We start from the raw sequence: 17,140 nt of genomic DNA, 5'->3' as shown, positions 1-17,140 counted from the left end.
TTTACGGTCAGTAAAGCAGAGGTTTTCTCAATCACTTTTGTGGATTTGGATTGCCTGAATTCCGCTTTCGGTGCCTTGTGTGCATCCTGTGTGTATGGCTCTGTGTTCCAACAAAAATATAGGCTACATCTCAGATAAACAAAATTAGAAAATAATTGCTTTTCCATTTTAGTATGTGTTTGCAATTACTGAAGTAAAAAAATTCCTATAATTTTCTAGTCACCTATGTAATTAACACCTCTGGTGGAACCGAGAGTACCTCTTCTAGTTACATAAAACAGACATTTCCAAATGAAATTTTTTATAAAGCTGTGATTAAATACTGAAGGAATAGAAGAGTTTTCCAATAAAATATTATAAACATGCTATATAAATGGCACTTTAAAAAAAATCATAATTCTCCTTGGCATTGGATTGCAGCACCATGGAGTGACAAAGTATATTTAATCTGAGAAAGCTATTTATGCTACAGAAATAATGAAGTTAAGTGCTTTCCTGTTCTCATTGTTCCAATTCTTATATGAAAGCTACTTATTTTTTGCTTTGCCCATCTTGATAGAATTCCCATCTCCCTTGCTAAACATGTGAATAAACTCACATCCTACAAATATATCCTCATTCAGAGGGACCTAGATGATTTCAGTAATAGCTGTGAATTTATGTGCTATACATTTTCCTATAATATGTGGTTTATGAGATACATTACATAAACCATGATGTTTTATTTTTAGAGTAAGCAGAAGAGTAACTTCAAGAAGCATCTTCCCATAAAGCGAATCATATGCCTTTTTTAACTTTTACCAATAGAACAGTTTAATATTTTAAAGTGGTGGGGGTTTTTTTTATTTGGTTTGGTTTTGTTTTTTTGGTTTTTTGTCGGTTTTTTTTCTGTGCAATGTTAGAGCTATGGGAAAATACACAGAGGCTAATGATTGCTTTGCATATAATCAGTAAAAACATACATGTACTCACAGTATTGTTTTATTAGTGGTTTTTTCTGTGAATATTTGCTAAGTGATACAGTAGTATCTCCACTTAAAAAAATAAAAAAAAGCAAAACAGATGAGGGACTGACAAGTGCTAAACTTTGCTTGTTCTTGGATTAGCAGAAGTATCTGAAACTCAGCAACTGTTTGCAAATACTGCATTTGTATTTAGCTTGAATTTCTCGGTAAAAGGAATGACAAGGCTAAGAAGGACAAGCCCCTTCAAGCTGTTCTCCAGCCTTGTCAGCTGAACTCATGAAGATTTATTTTTGTAATCCCTGCCTCCACTTTTCTGGACAGCCTCATTAGGATGCATGGTGCCTGATTTCTCAGCACACACAGCACAGCAGTGCTCACACTCACAGCTCGGCTCCCGCTGCCTACACTTTGCAGTTGCAAGGGCTCAGCACTCCTACAAATTACACTTCACTGTACCAGGCACCAACAAAAACACAGTTAACAAACACATGTGTGAAGGGAATACTATCACACGGGAAATCTGCGGCAAAGGCAGGGATACCATTCAATTCCCCAGGGCTGCACTCATGTTTAATCATGAAAACCTTCTCTACGGTTGGCTCCTTCATTAACTACACTCTTCCAACGCTGCAACAAAGATTCCACAGAGCACTCTCACTTTTACTATACAATAATTCCTCCTCCAGTACAAGTTTTTTCTAAGCACTACATAACACGGGAGACCCACGGAAAACTTCCTCTGCTCTGAAAAGTATCCACACGCAGTTGCCTCACCCTCACCACTCACATAATCCACCAGAGTCCATGTCCCTTTGTTTGCCTCTTCTACCACCAAGAGGGTGGGGTGCATGGGAGTGACAGGGTTCTCCATCCAATTCCTGTGCTTAATCGGGCCCCAGATTGGAGCAGCAATGAGCAGCAGGATCAGGGAAGGCAGTTTTGAACGCCAGTAGCCCCAGGGCTGGAACACGCCCAGATGTTTCATGGAAGGGCTCTGGCAGGCCAGTCACACACAGGTGTTTATTGGCTTGAACTAAAAATCAGGAATACCAAGAATAATTCATGCACCACTTGGCTCTTCAAACAGAGCAGGAAGGAGCACAATGTGCAAATCTATATGGCAGATAACAGCAGCTATTAGCTGACAAGGCTGCTTTACTGACTTGCTTGTGTGATTAACTTTTTTGTTTTTCTGGATTGAACTCATTTCAGTATGAAAACTGATTACGCATAAAGTATTGTCAAAGACGTAACTCAGCAACCGTACAACTCTTTTTCACTAATATCCACAATTTTTGAGAACAAAAGATGCTGCTGTTAGCTGAAATAGCTGTAAATCTACTTCGTAGAGTTGCTATTTGCAGTTTACTTTCTCTTTACACACTACTTAAAAGCAAAACAGATCAAACCAAATTAAAAGTAGTGTTGTGCATTTATGTTAAATGTACTCATTTTCACACTAAAACAAAGAGTTGCTATATGAGGAAAATCGAAACAGAAACGTAAGGAACTATTCCAAAGAGGTTTGCTATCTTGCACAGCAAAAGCTCTGCACAGCCTCTCCGTGACCTAGACCACAGCCAGCTCTGCATGATTTATTGGTGATCTTTAATAAAATGAAATCCAAGCACCTTTTCTGTTTTGTTACTTCCATTTTAACATTAGCAGTAGCAGACAGACAGACAAAGTTTAGTTTTAGCCTGGGAGCTAAAAGAAATACTTCTAACATACATACGTACTGCTACAGTCTGACTTATAAATGCTCAGTAGTAAAGTCGGCAGGAATTGAGCACTAAAATTGGAGAAAAGCAAATGGAAAGAGACTCTACTGTATTTGCAGACTGGTGGTAATAAGGAAAGCACTTCTGACTGCTCTTGGAAGCCTGTCATGAAAGTGAGTGAGAGGAGAGGTCAGGCAGTGACAGACTATTCTTCCAGCCTATAACAGGGGGGTTTGCACCAAACCTGGAAAACTGAAAACAGTTTGAAACATGCCTTTAATTAAAAACGAAAACAAATTATACCCACCATTTAGAAACATAATCTGAAAGTACTGTAGCTCCTGGCTTCCACTCAGGTGATGTCTGGTAGCCTGCTGTGTATCATCCACAAAGTATCTTCTAGAATCCCCAGCACCCTGGGTTCAGAGACAGCTCTAAATCTCCCTGAATTCTGATGATTCTGATGTCATTTTCTAAGCTTAAAGTGTTCTTTCGAGTGACATCAATCAAGACTCAACCTGGCCTCTCCAACCATATATGACTAAGCCTCCTATTTTTAAACTTGCAGAAAAATACAGCCTGCATAATTTTTTTTTTTGCCAAAAATATGTCAATTGAAATCTCACTATTTCTAGCATATTCTGTTCTTTTGGGATACTTGTCAGCTGGCCTATTTATATCAAGTTTGTAATAAGATGTTTTTCTAGAAGTGAAATAACAGACTCGGAGAACAGAGCTTCCACCTTGCATTATTAATAGAATTCATGATAATCTGTGGTTATATTGTCAAGAAGCACAGTAACTAATTGCACAGAGCCAACAATTCACTCAGCATGGTGGCTGAAATGGATAAATGGATTAAAATGATTTATTTGTATCAGTGCCTACAGTCTCTTGTAAATGTCAAATACTTTCTTGACATTCTAAAACCCAGACTGTACAGCAAGTGGGAGAGTAGCATTTCGTATGAATTTAAAAATGCATAAAACTGATTATCCTCTTATAGCACTCAGTATTTCACTGTTTCATGAAGACTTTAGATGCCGCTCATAACTGGCTGTACTTTTTCAAGTCATGTCTCCCATTTTTCTTTCAGCAGAGGAGGGAATGTTTTACTTCAGATATATAAATAAAATTTTACTTCCTGTGTAAGAAGAAATTTACAGAGATTCACGGCAACCAGTTCTCCCTCTTGGAGAATGCTGGAAGTATTCATCTGCCCCAATTCCCTTGCATGGCAATCTTGCCAGTCCCATGGACCTGCTGTTCCTGTTGTGTAAATCCCAATCAGGTGTCTGTATCTTCATGTATTTCAGTACTGTCACTTCAGCTTTTTATTGTTCACTTTAATCACCTCACTGGGTTCAAAGAACACCTGGACATATTCTCATCTGCAAGTCTTTAGAACATTCATAAAATGTTCTACTATAAAGGATTTATATTTCCTTGGTTCACCTCATTTGTGTACTTACATCTGTTAGACTCCATTTTTTTTCTACTCTGCTATTGTAGAATGATACACAGGTGTAATTGAACTGACAAAAGTGTTAATATTTTTCTATAACAGATGACTTATATTTAGTCCAACTGATGTTTTACTCATTGTTCTCACTCTTACCCACATTTATTCCAAAAGAATTGAGAAATGAAATCATCAAAAAGCTACCAGCTGCACAAGTCTTCTGAAACCTCTTTCGTCTGAGTCTGTCTTGCACATTACAAAACCATGCAAAAAGGCTTAGAGATAGTTTAAAAAAAAAAAAAAAATCAGAAAAGGAGTACCAGGTGGCTTTTAAACAGTGGAAAACAATAAAATAAGAGTTTGGAAAGTATGACAGAAATATAACAACAACAACAAAAAAGTAAGATATGTAGTTTACAAGTTGAAATATATAGTGCTGGGTCTTTGCTTCATCTGAAACCAGCAAAGCAGCCAGAGCTTTACATGGGTCTGCTAATTGCTTGACAGCTCTGGGTTTACAAATGTGTGACTGGCAGCTTACAGGTGTGCTCATCAACACTAGAAAATCTTTTAAGGCTTAAGGTTAATTAAGGTTAATTATTCTGAAACACTGTTTTAGAGATTTCAGTAGTAATTGCTTAAAGTGACAGAGATGAATTGCTGCCTCCATTCTGAGAACACTTGGGAAATTACTTAAAAGTGTGTGAGGAGATTTATCAGAAACACATTGTAGGTATAAAGAAATTAAACCCTGGACGGACAGCTAGGCAGCAAAGGGCGTGTGTCTAACACAATCCTAACATTTGCATTAAATAATTTAGAAAAGAAGTCAGTACATTTATCAGAAATGCATATTTAGAATCCCATGCTTGACAGGACTTAGCTGAGTTTGCATTGAAATTCACTCCCAGATACTAATTTCAGGATATTAATCCAAAGATAATAACTAGACAGCTCTTACATACTTGATTACTCACCAAAATATTTGTAATCTTTGGTGGTTGCATCTTATTTCAAAGCCAGACCCTGAGCCCAGAGAACTCATCAGCTTGGTTCCCGGGTGATTGCTGCCAACCCCATCTTGAGGAGTGTTACTGAAGTCAAAGGGACCACACATGAAAGGAGGCACTAAAGCTCAACAGTAAAAGTCAGCAAGACCTGGCATTAGATTACAAAGTTTTCTGAGCAAAGGTGTTCCTAATTTCCCAGGCACAGAAAGGCAGGAGGTAAAACCCTGATATTGTTAAAATGAAACTTCTCTGCTAACTTCACTGGCACTGCATTGTCTCCACTGCCATCTCACCTGTGCCACTGTCTGAGTGTGTGAACAATCCCATGTTTCTCAGTGGGACAGACGAAAGTCACTTGAGGATAGCTACAGGAAGGGTTCCTACTATCACTTATTTAGGGGATGAAGTGGTGTCAGCTCTCTGCTGATATTTCATACTTGTCCCATATACATAATATGGAAAGCAGCAGCAGCTGTTAGGTACTAAGAGTAAAGCAACCCAGACTAAGCACTTTTCAATAGCACAAAATGAGGCAATTTACCAGGAAGAGAGGGACTTGCATGAGCATGAAAAAATTCTAAGTTATTCACAAGATGCTAAAAGAGAAGGAAGATCCATCAATCCTGAACACTGCAACCATAAGGATCCATAAGGATTTTACATGATGCTAATGAGCCCACGCCAAGCAACCCCCTGCTATAACTGGAGCTCTGCAAGGAGCAGAGTAGTAGCACTGCTTCCCTGCAATGCTCTCTCAGGTTTAGAGAGCATCTGGAATCTTGTGTTTTCCACTTAGATTTTGTAACAGACAAGTTACTGTAACTGGGAGCAACCCAGGAATTCCTGCAGAAAACCTGAGGATGAGTGTCTCACTGGAGGTTGCAAGGACAGTAACAAACACCAGGTCTATAAACACATCACAGTTTCCCAGTAGTAGTGGAGTTAATACCAGCCACCACCCTCCCTCTGGTACAAAATAGGTGAAGAAGGAAGGCTCAGGTTTAAGAATGCACTTACCCTGTCAGTAACCACTCACATCCCAGGGTTTGTTGGACTTGAACAGCCTTGAAGTATGCAAGTTTGTCTGCCACTTTTCAGAAGAGGACTTCTGGAGTCTGCAGTCAAGAGCTATGATCAGACCACGACACTGTGAAGGGAAACCATGTGCAGAGTCTGCCACCATGGAATTAAGAACTGCACATAGGAAGGCTTTACCTGGCACAGAGAGTGACTTAAGTGCTCCCTTCTAAATGCTTATTGTAAGTGAAAGCTACAGGTGTGGAGGCTGCTCCTTCTGGTCATTAAAAGGGAAGAAATGACACCTTGCTGTTTAAATCAGGTTCCCATGCTGTTTTCACCCATAGGTTGCTCAGTTTTGTGCCAGGCCTGCAGACATCGCAATAGTTCAGAGCCTGGCAGTGCCCCAGCTTCTCCCTTCCAGCAGTTCCTGGCCAGCCTCTCCTTTCTGCTCCACATTGCCCTTGTTAAACTAATGGCCCCTGACATGGAGAGGCTTTTTTTGAGAAGACTGGTTAGGAAGAAAGGAAACAAGATTAAACAGAATAGGTCACTTGAGAACAGTTGCAGAGATTTTGTCTTTATTTGCTTGATCTGGTAGTTTTGGAAGATGGGAACTCCACATTGTTTGTGGTTACATTTATATAAGGAATAAAGGCTTTAATTACAGCAACTCTTGTTTTCAAGCAGGCAGTAGGGAAGCCAAAAATCTGCAGTTAGAGTAACAGTGTCAGATAATCAGAAGCGTAACACACAATTCTGAAGATTAAAACCAGAGTAATAAAGTATTTTCCTCCTTTACAAAGTATGATCTTATCACAAACAGCATCTCTCATTCCAGACACTGTGGTGTTACCTGTGGCAGTCTCTACCATGGCAAAGAGGGGCACCTCCTGCTTTTCTTGGAAGAGCTTTCCTGTAGCTGCCCTGCCATGTGCAGCATCCCCCAGCCCGTGGGGGCTGTCTGGCAGGCATGGAGAATGCAGTTTCAGAAGTGGGGTACACATGTAGTTGGGCTTTTGAAGGGAAAATAGAACTTGATACCTCAGTTCCCACAGGATGCCACCACAGAGACTATTTTCTGTAAAATGAAACCAGTGGAGCAGTGTTTTTACACCACAGTATCACATAAAAGGCAAGACAGTTGGCCCAGTGATATTCCTACACAGACGAATTCCTGTGTCTCCCAACAGGTTCACATTTCTTTATCTGTCAAGCAAAAAATTATAGTCTATACACAAAGCAGCCTTCTCATTTAAGGAACAATTAAGATAATCCCAGCAAGATTTCATGTTTAACAAGGTTTGCAGTGAACAAGTTCACAATCTGCATTCAATCAAGCTCTTTTGACATTCACAAAATGGGGGCAAACCAATATATTTTAAATGTAAAATGCTAAGCTTCCTGAGATGTGTGAACGTCCTGCCTGATTAAACTATGCATCTATTTGCTAGAACTTTGGTACTGTATCAGTGGACTTCTTTCTTTGGTCTGTCATTAATCATGCAATTAAGTAATAAACCATGTTTTTGTAAGCCTGTTTTTTTCATCAAAATAAACTGGTATACACTACAGCACTTGAAACGTAAACATACAGACATATGCAAACATGCACAATAAAATAAAGTTGCTCTTGGCATAAAGGCAACATCAGCTGCACTCATTATGAGATGCAGACTCTTGGCCTTCAAAGCCTCACCTATTCAAAAGTGTGGTCAAAGTCTGTGCTATTTCCAGTTTGGTTTGAGCTCGACTTGGATCCAGCTGTGGCCAATGATGATCTGAATTCAATGAAGCCAGAAGAAGACAATAATTCAGATTCAGTTCTGGTTTTTGACAAAACAATGGTTCAAATCAATCTTTGGTTTTGGTTCTACTTCCTGCTTAACAGCTGTGTAAAGAGAAACATCTGGAATAATACCCCAGCAGGGCCAATAACCGACACTGCTCTTTCATACTATCCAGATAGCACCATTTATAACAAAGTTTTCAGGCCAGTTTTCAACAACAACAAAAAAACAACCAAACGAAATATTTCTTTTGTGTCTCATTATCAATGGTAGCCAGGACTGCAAATGGGACTTTGAACATTCTGTCTCCATCTGCACCCATCAGTAAAATGGGCCAAGACCTGTTCTGGCTCTGAAGAAAAGAGGCAAGAGCACAGCTCATGTATACACAGATAAATTCTTTCCCCCAGTCAAGATGCCCTCATGGCTGCCAGGACCAACCTTTTGCTGTTCCTCAGCTGTGTCTGAGCACTGCCAGCAGGGGCTGAAGCCCTGCCAGGGAGCCCCTGAAACACCTGAGCCTCCTGTGAGATGCTGAATCCCATACCCAGCTGCCCCATGGTGCCAGCAGAGCCTCTGCTGCCACTTAGTAAGAAAAGCTGAGCTCACCGGATCTCCTTGCACCTCCTTGCTGGTCTGCATTGCTCCATTCTATCTGACTTTTTAAGTGAGCTGCTTTGAACTGGGTGCTACATCTTTTTACCACATTCATAGTGCCTAACACAGGCTGGTCTATATTTAGGAGTAGGGCTCCAGAATCATAGAATAATAGAATAGGAGGGGGTGGAAGGGACCTCTGGAGATCAAATGCAACACCCCTGCCAATGCAGGTCACACAGAAACACATCCACATGGATCTTGAAAGCCTCTACAGAAGGAGACTCCACATCCTCCCTGGGCAGCTGTTCCAGTGCAGCTGTATCAAAGTAAGTTCCATGGGGAAGCAGAACCCATCCATGGTGTGCAGAGCTCTAAGAGTAAAATATGAGAGGGTCTACATTCACTATGGAGAGGTCCCAACCCATGCTTCCTTCTGTGCAACTGTGCCACCATAAATGTGCACCTTGATCATGAAACATGACTATTCCAAAAACTTGAAGCCTAGACCAATTTGGGGGAACTATTGTTTCTTAACAATAAGCCAGTAATGCAAATTTAGGAAAGGGAGGGGACACACCATGAAATCTCCAGAGATCACACAGAAAACAAGCAGAACTGCCCCAGTTGATGTTTTCTTAAATAATAACCCCCAAAGCCAACACTGTCTGCATAAAATTTAGAATTGCTTTTTGTCTCTTTTATCATGTACTGCTCTCACCTACCAAAAAAGGCCACAGGGACCTCTCAGAGCAATTGTTTTCATGGGGCAAAATGCTGTTCATGTATTTCTTCATCTGGATTCAATGCTTACTCTTAATGTCTGAAATATTCTCAAGTCCAACCCCCCTGCCAGAGCAGGGTCACCTACAGGAGGTCACTTATGAACACATCCAGGCAGGTTTTGAATGTCTCCAGAGAAGGAGACTCCACAGCCCCCTTGGGCAGCCTGTGCCAGTGCTCTGCCACCCTCACTGTAAAAAAATTTCTCCACGTGTTTCTATGGAACCTCCTATGCCCAAGCTTATATCCATTGCCTCTTGTCCTATCATTGGGCATAAGTGAGAAGAGCCTGGCACCATCCTCCTGGCTCTCTCCCCTTACATATTTATAAACATTAATGAGGTCACCACTCGTTCTCCTCTTCCCCAAGCTGCAGAGCCCCAGTTCCCTCAGCCTTTCCTCAGAAGGGAGATGTTCCACTCCCTTCATTATCTTGGTCGCTCTTCCCTGGACTCTCTCAAGCAGTTCTGGAACTGAGGGGCCCAGAACTGGACACATTATTCCAGGTGTGGCCACACGAGGGCAGAGTAGAGGGAGAGGAGAACCTCTCTCGACCCACTAACCACCCCCCTTCTGATGCACCCAGGATGCCATTGGCCTTCTTGGCCACAAGGGCACATTGATGGCTCATGCTCATCCTTCCATCCACCAGAACCCCCAGGTCCATTTCCCCTTCACTGCTCTGCAACAGTTCAGTCCCCAAGCTGTACTGATACTTGAGTTGTTCCTACCCAGCTGCAAGACTCTACAACTTACCCTTCTTGTAATTCATTAAATCTTTCCCTGCCCGACTCTCCAGCCTGTCCAGGTCCCTCTGAATGGCAGCACAGCCTTCTGAGTGTCTGCCAGACTTCCCAGATTTGTGTCATCAGGAAACTTGGTGAGAAGACACTGGGCCATCATCAAGGTCACTGATAAAGATGTTCAACAGTCTGTACCAAACTCATGTTTGCAACAGCCCCAGACTCTCTGCCATATCCACAGACCCTCTGCCTTTTAAAGATGTACTGAATCCCTTAAAACTGAATTTCCATGAGCCTGTGTATAGCTGAATAGAAAGCTTATAACATCTTCATTAAACCATTAATTTAGATTTCACTTGAGGAAACTTACAGTGTGCCTTCTGTGTTTTTAGCATAAATTGTGAATATTAATAGGTCTACTGAAAAGAACTAGACCTAATTACAAAAGACCTAATTTTCCCTATTTATTACTTATCAAAAATTTTTCAAATACTGTTTGTGCCATTTAAACCCTTTTGGAAATCCTAAAGATATTTTTTTTCCATCCAAATATTGAACTGTGCTGGCAGCTTTGTGCCATCAAGTCTGTTTCAACAGACATGTAGAACTAAAATAGAAGCTAAACAAAGTCTCTAGAATCACAAGGCTCTACCCTCTTTGTTAAAATGTTGGATGTCCACTACACAAAATACCATAGTATTTTATTATAGAGATGTAAAATCATTCCATACAGTCTTCCAAATATCCAGCTTGTATTTCAGACACAGATACTGAGAGGGGAAAAGTCTCCAGCTGTCTAGAACTCCAAATTCCCTCATTTGTACTGTCATTTAACATAAGACAAAATTAAAGACCAGACTTTAACTGTTTCCAAATGTTTTGGTGTATATTTCTGCTGAAACCTTTAACCATTAAGCATTACTTTCTTTGAGCCCTACAAATGCACACAGCCTCCTACTGGAGTGAGTGGCCTAGGAACATATGTGACAGATGAAACACTCTGAGTCAGTAACTCAAATAACACTCCGAGCAACTTAGCAAGCCCAGGTGAGCTGCTGTCTGAGTTTGAGCCACTGATTTAAACTTTCAAAAAGAAAATCTCAAAAAGAAAATAGTTTATTTTGGGGTGCAGGAAAGTGTAAGCATCTATTTTGCAGGAGAATTGGGCCACTAAAATGAAAATGTAAGAATTTTAGTCCTTGTTTGAGGTCACTTTCTCCTTCCATTTAAAGGCAACTGGAGCATTACAGTAAGAGACCTCTGAGATAACTTACTGCTCAGGCATTTTACCTTTTAAATAAACTAAAAAGTAAATTAAGTAATTAAAGTAATTACGCCTACATGTTGTGGTGCAATTTAGAACAAAGAAAAAACACCTTTGGTGATATATCAATAATTTATTGTTTTGCATAAGAAGGTAAGACCAGATTTCAGGTAAGACATCAACAAAAGGACCTGATGGCAAATTCAAGTATAGAGCTTGGTACAATAGTAAAAAATATAACCATTTGTTTGACTGTGGCAGACAGCTAAAACACAATAAAAACATCTGGACTTGACTGTCAAAACATTGAGTTCTCTTAAAACCCACACAGCACAACTTGACTATGTGGAATATTGGAAACATGTTTAGTTGTATTCGTTCCCAAATTCTTAGGAGTCAAAGGAACAATTCCCTCACCCCCATCCTCCCTGCCTTGAGTATCACAGAATAATTGAGCACATGGTCTCAATGTCCATCACAGTAAGCAGGCTCCAGCCCTGTTGACGCTGTTGGATTAAGACATTTTTCTGCCTTGACCTACTATTACCACTGCCTGCCTCATGGAGGCCAGTGGCTTTGATTTTTTTTTTTTTTTTTTAAGCAAACACTACAAAAATGTTGATTTTCAAGAGCAGTCTAGTAATTTAATTTGAACCATTTCTTACTCCTCAAAGACTGTACGCACATTTTACTTTGTTGGTTAGATTTATGTTTTTGTGATTCCCTTTCTTTTGCAGGTGTTACAATTCAGGAATTAGCTCCTGGCTTGGAGACGGGGCAGGCAGCCATCAGTCTAGGAAACTCCTGCCAGGACTGTGCCGAGGATCAGAGGATCAGTGTCTGTAAATGCAGAAAAGCAGCGTGCTGCTTACTGCTGCCCAGCACAGAAACCTGTTGTAGAAGGTCCTCCTAGACCACAGAGACCCAGAAATGGGAGTTCAATTAATTTCAAAAAGACAAGGAAAACAGCCTGCAGGAGAGCCAGACATGTTTCTAACAGGGAGTTTGCCCACTACTCCAGCATCTATTTCTTAAAGAGAAAAGAAGGTCCCTCATTTGAGAGTTACTGTACACCAATGCTCTGAGAGAACCCAGGTAAGAAGCTGTGTGGTGTGCTTCAGGAATGACAAATTCCCTTTTGTTGGAAACAGCCAGATGCTGAGAGATGCCAAGTGCCCTCCCAGCTTGGGTTTGTTTGCAAGAGATGATGAGGGCACTCAGGGTCTCACAGGCAGAAGCAGACAGACCCGATGAATTCCAGCTCTTCAGAAAATAGGTTTGATTTTCCATAATTAAAAAAAAAAAGAAAATATTTTGTCAGCTCTCATAATCTCCATGCAATTAATTTAATCAACACATTTCTAGTTACGTTACAAAAAAGTGTACTTTCACCAGGAAAATGATGAAATCTGACAAAAGTTACATTACAGCTGTTCAAGTGGAGTGTGTATCTGTACTGGGACTCAGTACATCTGTAACCCTTGCATAAACATTTCCAGACTCCTAGGGATTTTGCTGTTGTTGCTTGTATTTCATTTACCTTATACATCTCTAAGCCAAATGCAATGACCCACATATTAAATACACATTTAGAATAAAACTGCGAAATCTGATGGCTTTATCAGCATATGAACTGAAATAAAATATTTACATGGAATGTTGAGCTCCATTTACAGAGACAGTGTTTCAAATTACAGACATAGTAATCTCCTTAGTAAACGATCACATTGACAAGAAATTTAAAAACTTAACATCCCTTTCCAACCCTTTCATAAATATATAAAGTTTCACTAAATTCTTTTTTTACTTTAAACAAGACAGCTATATTCTCTTTACAGATTAACATGAAGTAATGGTTTCCTGTTTGAATGCCACAGATGTGATGACCTGAAGTCAGCAAGTTCCTATACACGTTCTGTACTTACAAGACACAGTCACAATACAACACACAGGTGTTACTTGGTCTTTACAGATGTGCTCATTTCCTGCATATCAGTAGTAAATAAAGAAAAATACCAAATTACCTCTATTAAAAATACATAATCTAATATACATTCGCTTGCACTGCCACATCAAATTTTAAAGTGAGGTTTTCAAGTGTGCCTGACCAGTGACAAGGGTATTTTTACAGTGAAGTCTAGAGCATTAACTTGTTTTTGAGAGGAGACAAAATAACTGTTACACTACTAAGAAGTATCACTACATATTAAACAACAAAAAGAATTAATCTCCTGCAACTGCTTCCCAGATCTCCAAGATTTCCTCACTAATTTTTTTTTTTTTTTAAATTCTGATGGAAAAACTGTTCTAAAGGATTCTAAAAGTTCTAAAGAAAAAAAAAAAAAACCAGTTACTCTTTACTTTGTTGCTATTCATAGCAATTTGCAATATTTCACAGAAGATTAATCCCAAAGACTTTGAAGTTATATACATAGTAACAAGTATTTTTCCCTATTTAAATAAACAGTCCCATGAGTTTTCTCTCATGTGCCACAAAGCATGCACGAAAGTATTTTTAATCCATGCATGCTCACAGCATTGTATTTCACAATTAAGACACTGAATACATCTTTCTTTCCATGACTATGAAAGTGAAAAGGAATACTAAAATAATTCTGTACATGTAAGACAAGGTTTACATCTAGAAAAGTAAAAACACTGATCTTAATACATAATTAAAACTATGATGTCTTCCTCATAAAAATGTTGGTCACTTTTGCCTGTTTCAGTTCTCTCAAGTACTTAAGTAGTAATAATTTCCAAGTGCTGACGTGCTCATTATGGGAACAATCATACTTAAAAAACCCAAAGCAATGATATCCAGTATTAACTAATATTTTCTGCAAAATCTCCATTAAAAAAAAGCTTGCCTTGGAAATACACAGATAATGATAGAGGTGTTTGGCAGTTTTGTTACACCAGTATTAGCTCCCTTTATGGAGTACAGTAAGACTTTGGTTTAATCTGACTGTTCAGCCCAAAACTGTGGGCAGGAGGATTGAAGACAGGAAAACAAGACCAGTTCCAAGTGCATGAAGAATGTACCTGCTGCTCAGGTGGAGTTAGAAAGCCTACCAAGAAAATGGTCATCAAGCAATGCCTAACCATGTCCCACATTTAGATGCTGAGACAACAGCAGATGTTTTGTCCATTTAAAGCATTATGAATGTAGCCAGCTGACAGGAACCCAGAAGGTCTCAGTCTCCAACCTGTCAAAAGTTGTTTTAAGCTCAGTGTAAGCTGTTGCGAGGTCATCGTTGACAATCACCTTGTCGAAAAGGTGCCCGTACTGGCTCTCCATCACGTGGGCAGATTTAATCATTTCTTGAAAATCTTCTTCCTAGTAAAATCAGTGCAAGGCCAGAGCAACGTCACATAAACTCATTCTGTGGTAAACACAAAGCTACTTGCTTATTTCTCATCAGGAGGGAGGAAAACTGTACTTCTAATAAAAAATTATATAGAAATTACCATTACAAGTGAGTTTTACTTAAGTCACTGCACAGTAATTACAGAGACATTTTTGTTTAGCAGTACTAGTGGAAAAAGTTTCTAGCTGTTCACTTTGATGATACATTTAAGGTTTCATGACTTAAGTCTCAGTTTGCTATTAGCATGTGCTGTGTTGCAATACAGCCTTTATTCTTTTAAGAGCTTGGTAGGAGCTGCTTCTTATGCCTGGTTCCACCTGACTTGGTGTATTTCTGTTTTATTGATGTTTGGGGAGGGAACAAATCCTAGGAATTTAATTGTTTACAGAACTCTGAGAGATTAAACCCAGCCTAACTAAGCAAAGGCCTGAAGGATGCTCTGAAGAATGAACTCCCCTTACATTTTATATACCATACAACATATATTAACAGTGCATTACTTCCAACCTATTTCAAATGTGTATGCTACAAACATATGGTGTGTGACTGTGTCTGTGACTCAGTTTGAAACAAAAGCTAAAAATTTCAAAGTGTCATCTGAATAAGGCAAAATGATACAAACTGTAAATGTATATAAAAAGATTGATCATGATCGGCTTTGCTTTACTTTCCATTAAAATATTATTTCATTATATTTCAAGGAGGTAAATAAATAACTGTTGGGTAATCTAAATAATATTTTTTTCTGACTATTGGTAAAAAGCAGCATTTGTTACTTGTTTAGATTTCTTTCTCTTGTTCCCTCCCCCTCTTTTTCTTTCGTGCTCTCTCTCTATCTTCTCTTTATCTTCTTTCATTTTCTCTCTCTCTCTTTTTCTTTCTGTGTCCATTACCCTATAAAAATTTCAAAAATTTATCTTCTCCACAAATACGACCTTTGCGTTAAAGTGGAATTTACTTTTTAAATTGATGCTTTATATTTGAGCTTTCCTCTAAATGGAGACCAAGTAATACACTTGGATAAAGCAAAAATATTCTTATACTTGAATAGAAACATCTTAAGCCCTCGTTATTTCTCATACAAATATACTTGCATTGTGCAGGTTCTTCATTGACATAAAATCAGAGGACCACAGAAATGGAAATACCCATGAGCAAATCAAACAATGAAAACACTATAGTAAATTTGCAGCAGAAGAGAAATTGGGGAAATAACAAGATATTTGTGTAAGTCCTGACAAGCACTGTCGATGAGATCCAGTGTTCACTTGTATTTTCAGGGTAAGTTGCTACAGCAAAACTCTTAACAAGCTCTCATGTTTTACCATGTCTAAATATACTTACTGTAAAGGGTTTTGCAGTTCCCTTATCATCTTTACTTGAAATAATCTTGGCATTTTTTCTGGTCTCTCTCAAACGGTCGAGTGCTGGAGGCTTTATGAATATAACAAATGGTTTGAATTCATATGTCCGTAAGTGTTTCACTGTCTGGCAAGAGGAAATGTTTTAATTAATTAGTTTATTTTGCACAAAAGAATTACTGTAATAAAAGAAACTCTCCACTAACCAAAATAAACCCACGAAGCACTTTTAGAAGGCTGTTTTTCATTTACTGTCATCCTGCCCTGGTGACCGGCTTTGATTTATGCACAGAGAACTGTCATGTGAATAATAATAAAACTGGAGAGTTTTCAGAGGAAATATGGAGGAGAGAAATAATCTGACACATTTTAGCAGGAATAGCACTTTCTGTACCCATGAAAAGAAACAAGAAAAGGTGTCTGTGGCACCTGGTCATAACAGATCAATGATTTGTTTTCTTCAGTACTGTGTGTCCACAACATAACTCCTGCTCCTCACTGTTCCTGAGTCAGTAGAGTAATGCTGGGTGGGGAGTTAGAGATGGGTCTACAATTCAGATGGTGCACAGGGTGAAGCAGGAATGGGATGGCTGGCAGCTTTCTGTCTTTTTCACATTGCCAAGGCCCACAGGAAAATTCTGTGTCAGAGTGGGATTCCAGGAGGGATTACAAGCATGATCCCTGAGAGATTATGGTGCTACTCCAGAAAACAGGGCAAGAACCTTGCAGAGCTACCTGGCAGTATCAACCTGTGGAGCCTCTGCACAGCCTCACATCTGAAATTGCCCCAGGAACTGTTCACAAGCTGCAAGGATTCAGAAGTCACAGGCTGGCCACCCTTGGAGAAGAAACACTTTGACTGTGTTTAAACGAACTAGTCCAGCTCCTGGAAGCACTGTGGTTATTAGCAGCATAAAAATTCCCATTGGAGCTGTTCAGTGGGGCCAAAAAGCAAGGTCAACACAGGAACAAATGGTTTTAAAGGAATGTTCTTAACCATCATCCAGCCAACAACACATCTAGTGTGTTCCTTGACGTGTGTCCACCCTGCATGGA

The 17,140-nt window shown here is 39.5% G+C and overlaps 1 protein-coding gene across 6 annotated transcripts in view; it reads right to left on the bottom strand.

Moving 5' to 3' along the window:
- Positions 1-11,465: 11,465 nt before the first annotated feature.
- MPP7 (MAGUK p55 scaffold protein 7) overlaps positions 11,466-17,140 on the bottom strand; it is a 142,329-nt gene continuing 136,654 nt past the window's right edge. For 5 of the 6 annotated variants that reach the window (XM_071734950.1, XM_071734947.1, XM_071734951.1 and 2 more), the window contains 2 exons: positions 16,068-16,211; positions 11,466-14,692 (listed from right to left, as the gene is read on the bottom strand). In XM_071734950.1, coding sequence (XP_071591051.1) covers positions 14,513-14,692; positions 16,068-16,211 — 324 coding nt within the window. In that variant the 3' untranslated portion in view covers positions 11,466-14,512. Of the gene's footprint in view, positions 14,693-16,067; positions 16,212-17,140 lie in introns of those variants that run through there. The other variant, XM_071734952.1, reaches the window with a different exon arrangement.

Source organism: Heliangelus exortis, chromosome 2 (genome assembly GCF_036169615.1).
Source record: "Heliangelus exortis chromosome 2, bHelExo1.hap1, whole genome shotgun sequence".
Classification (NCBI taxonomy): Eukaryota; Metazoa; Chordata; class Aves; order Apodiformes; family Trochilidae; genus Heliangelus; species Heliangelus exortis.
Note: the sequence above shows the minus strand (reverse complement) of the source record. Positions and strands in the feature narration are given on the sequence as shown.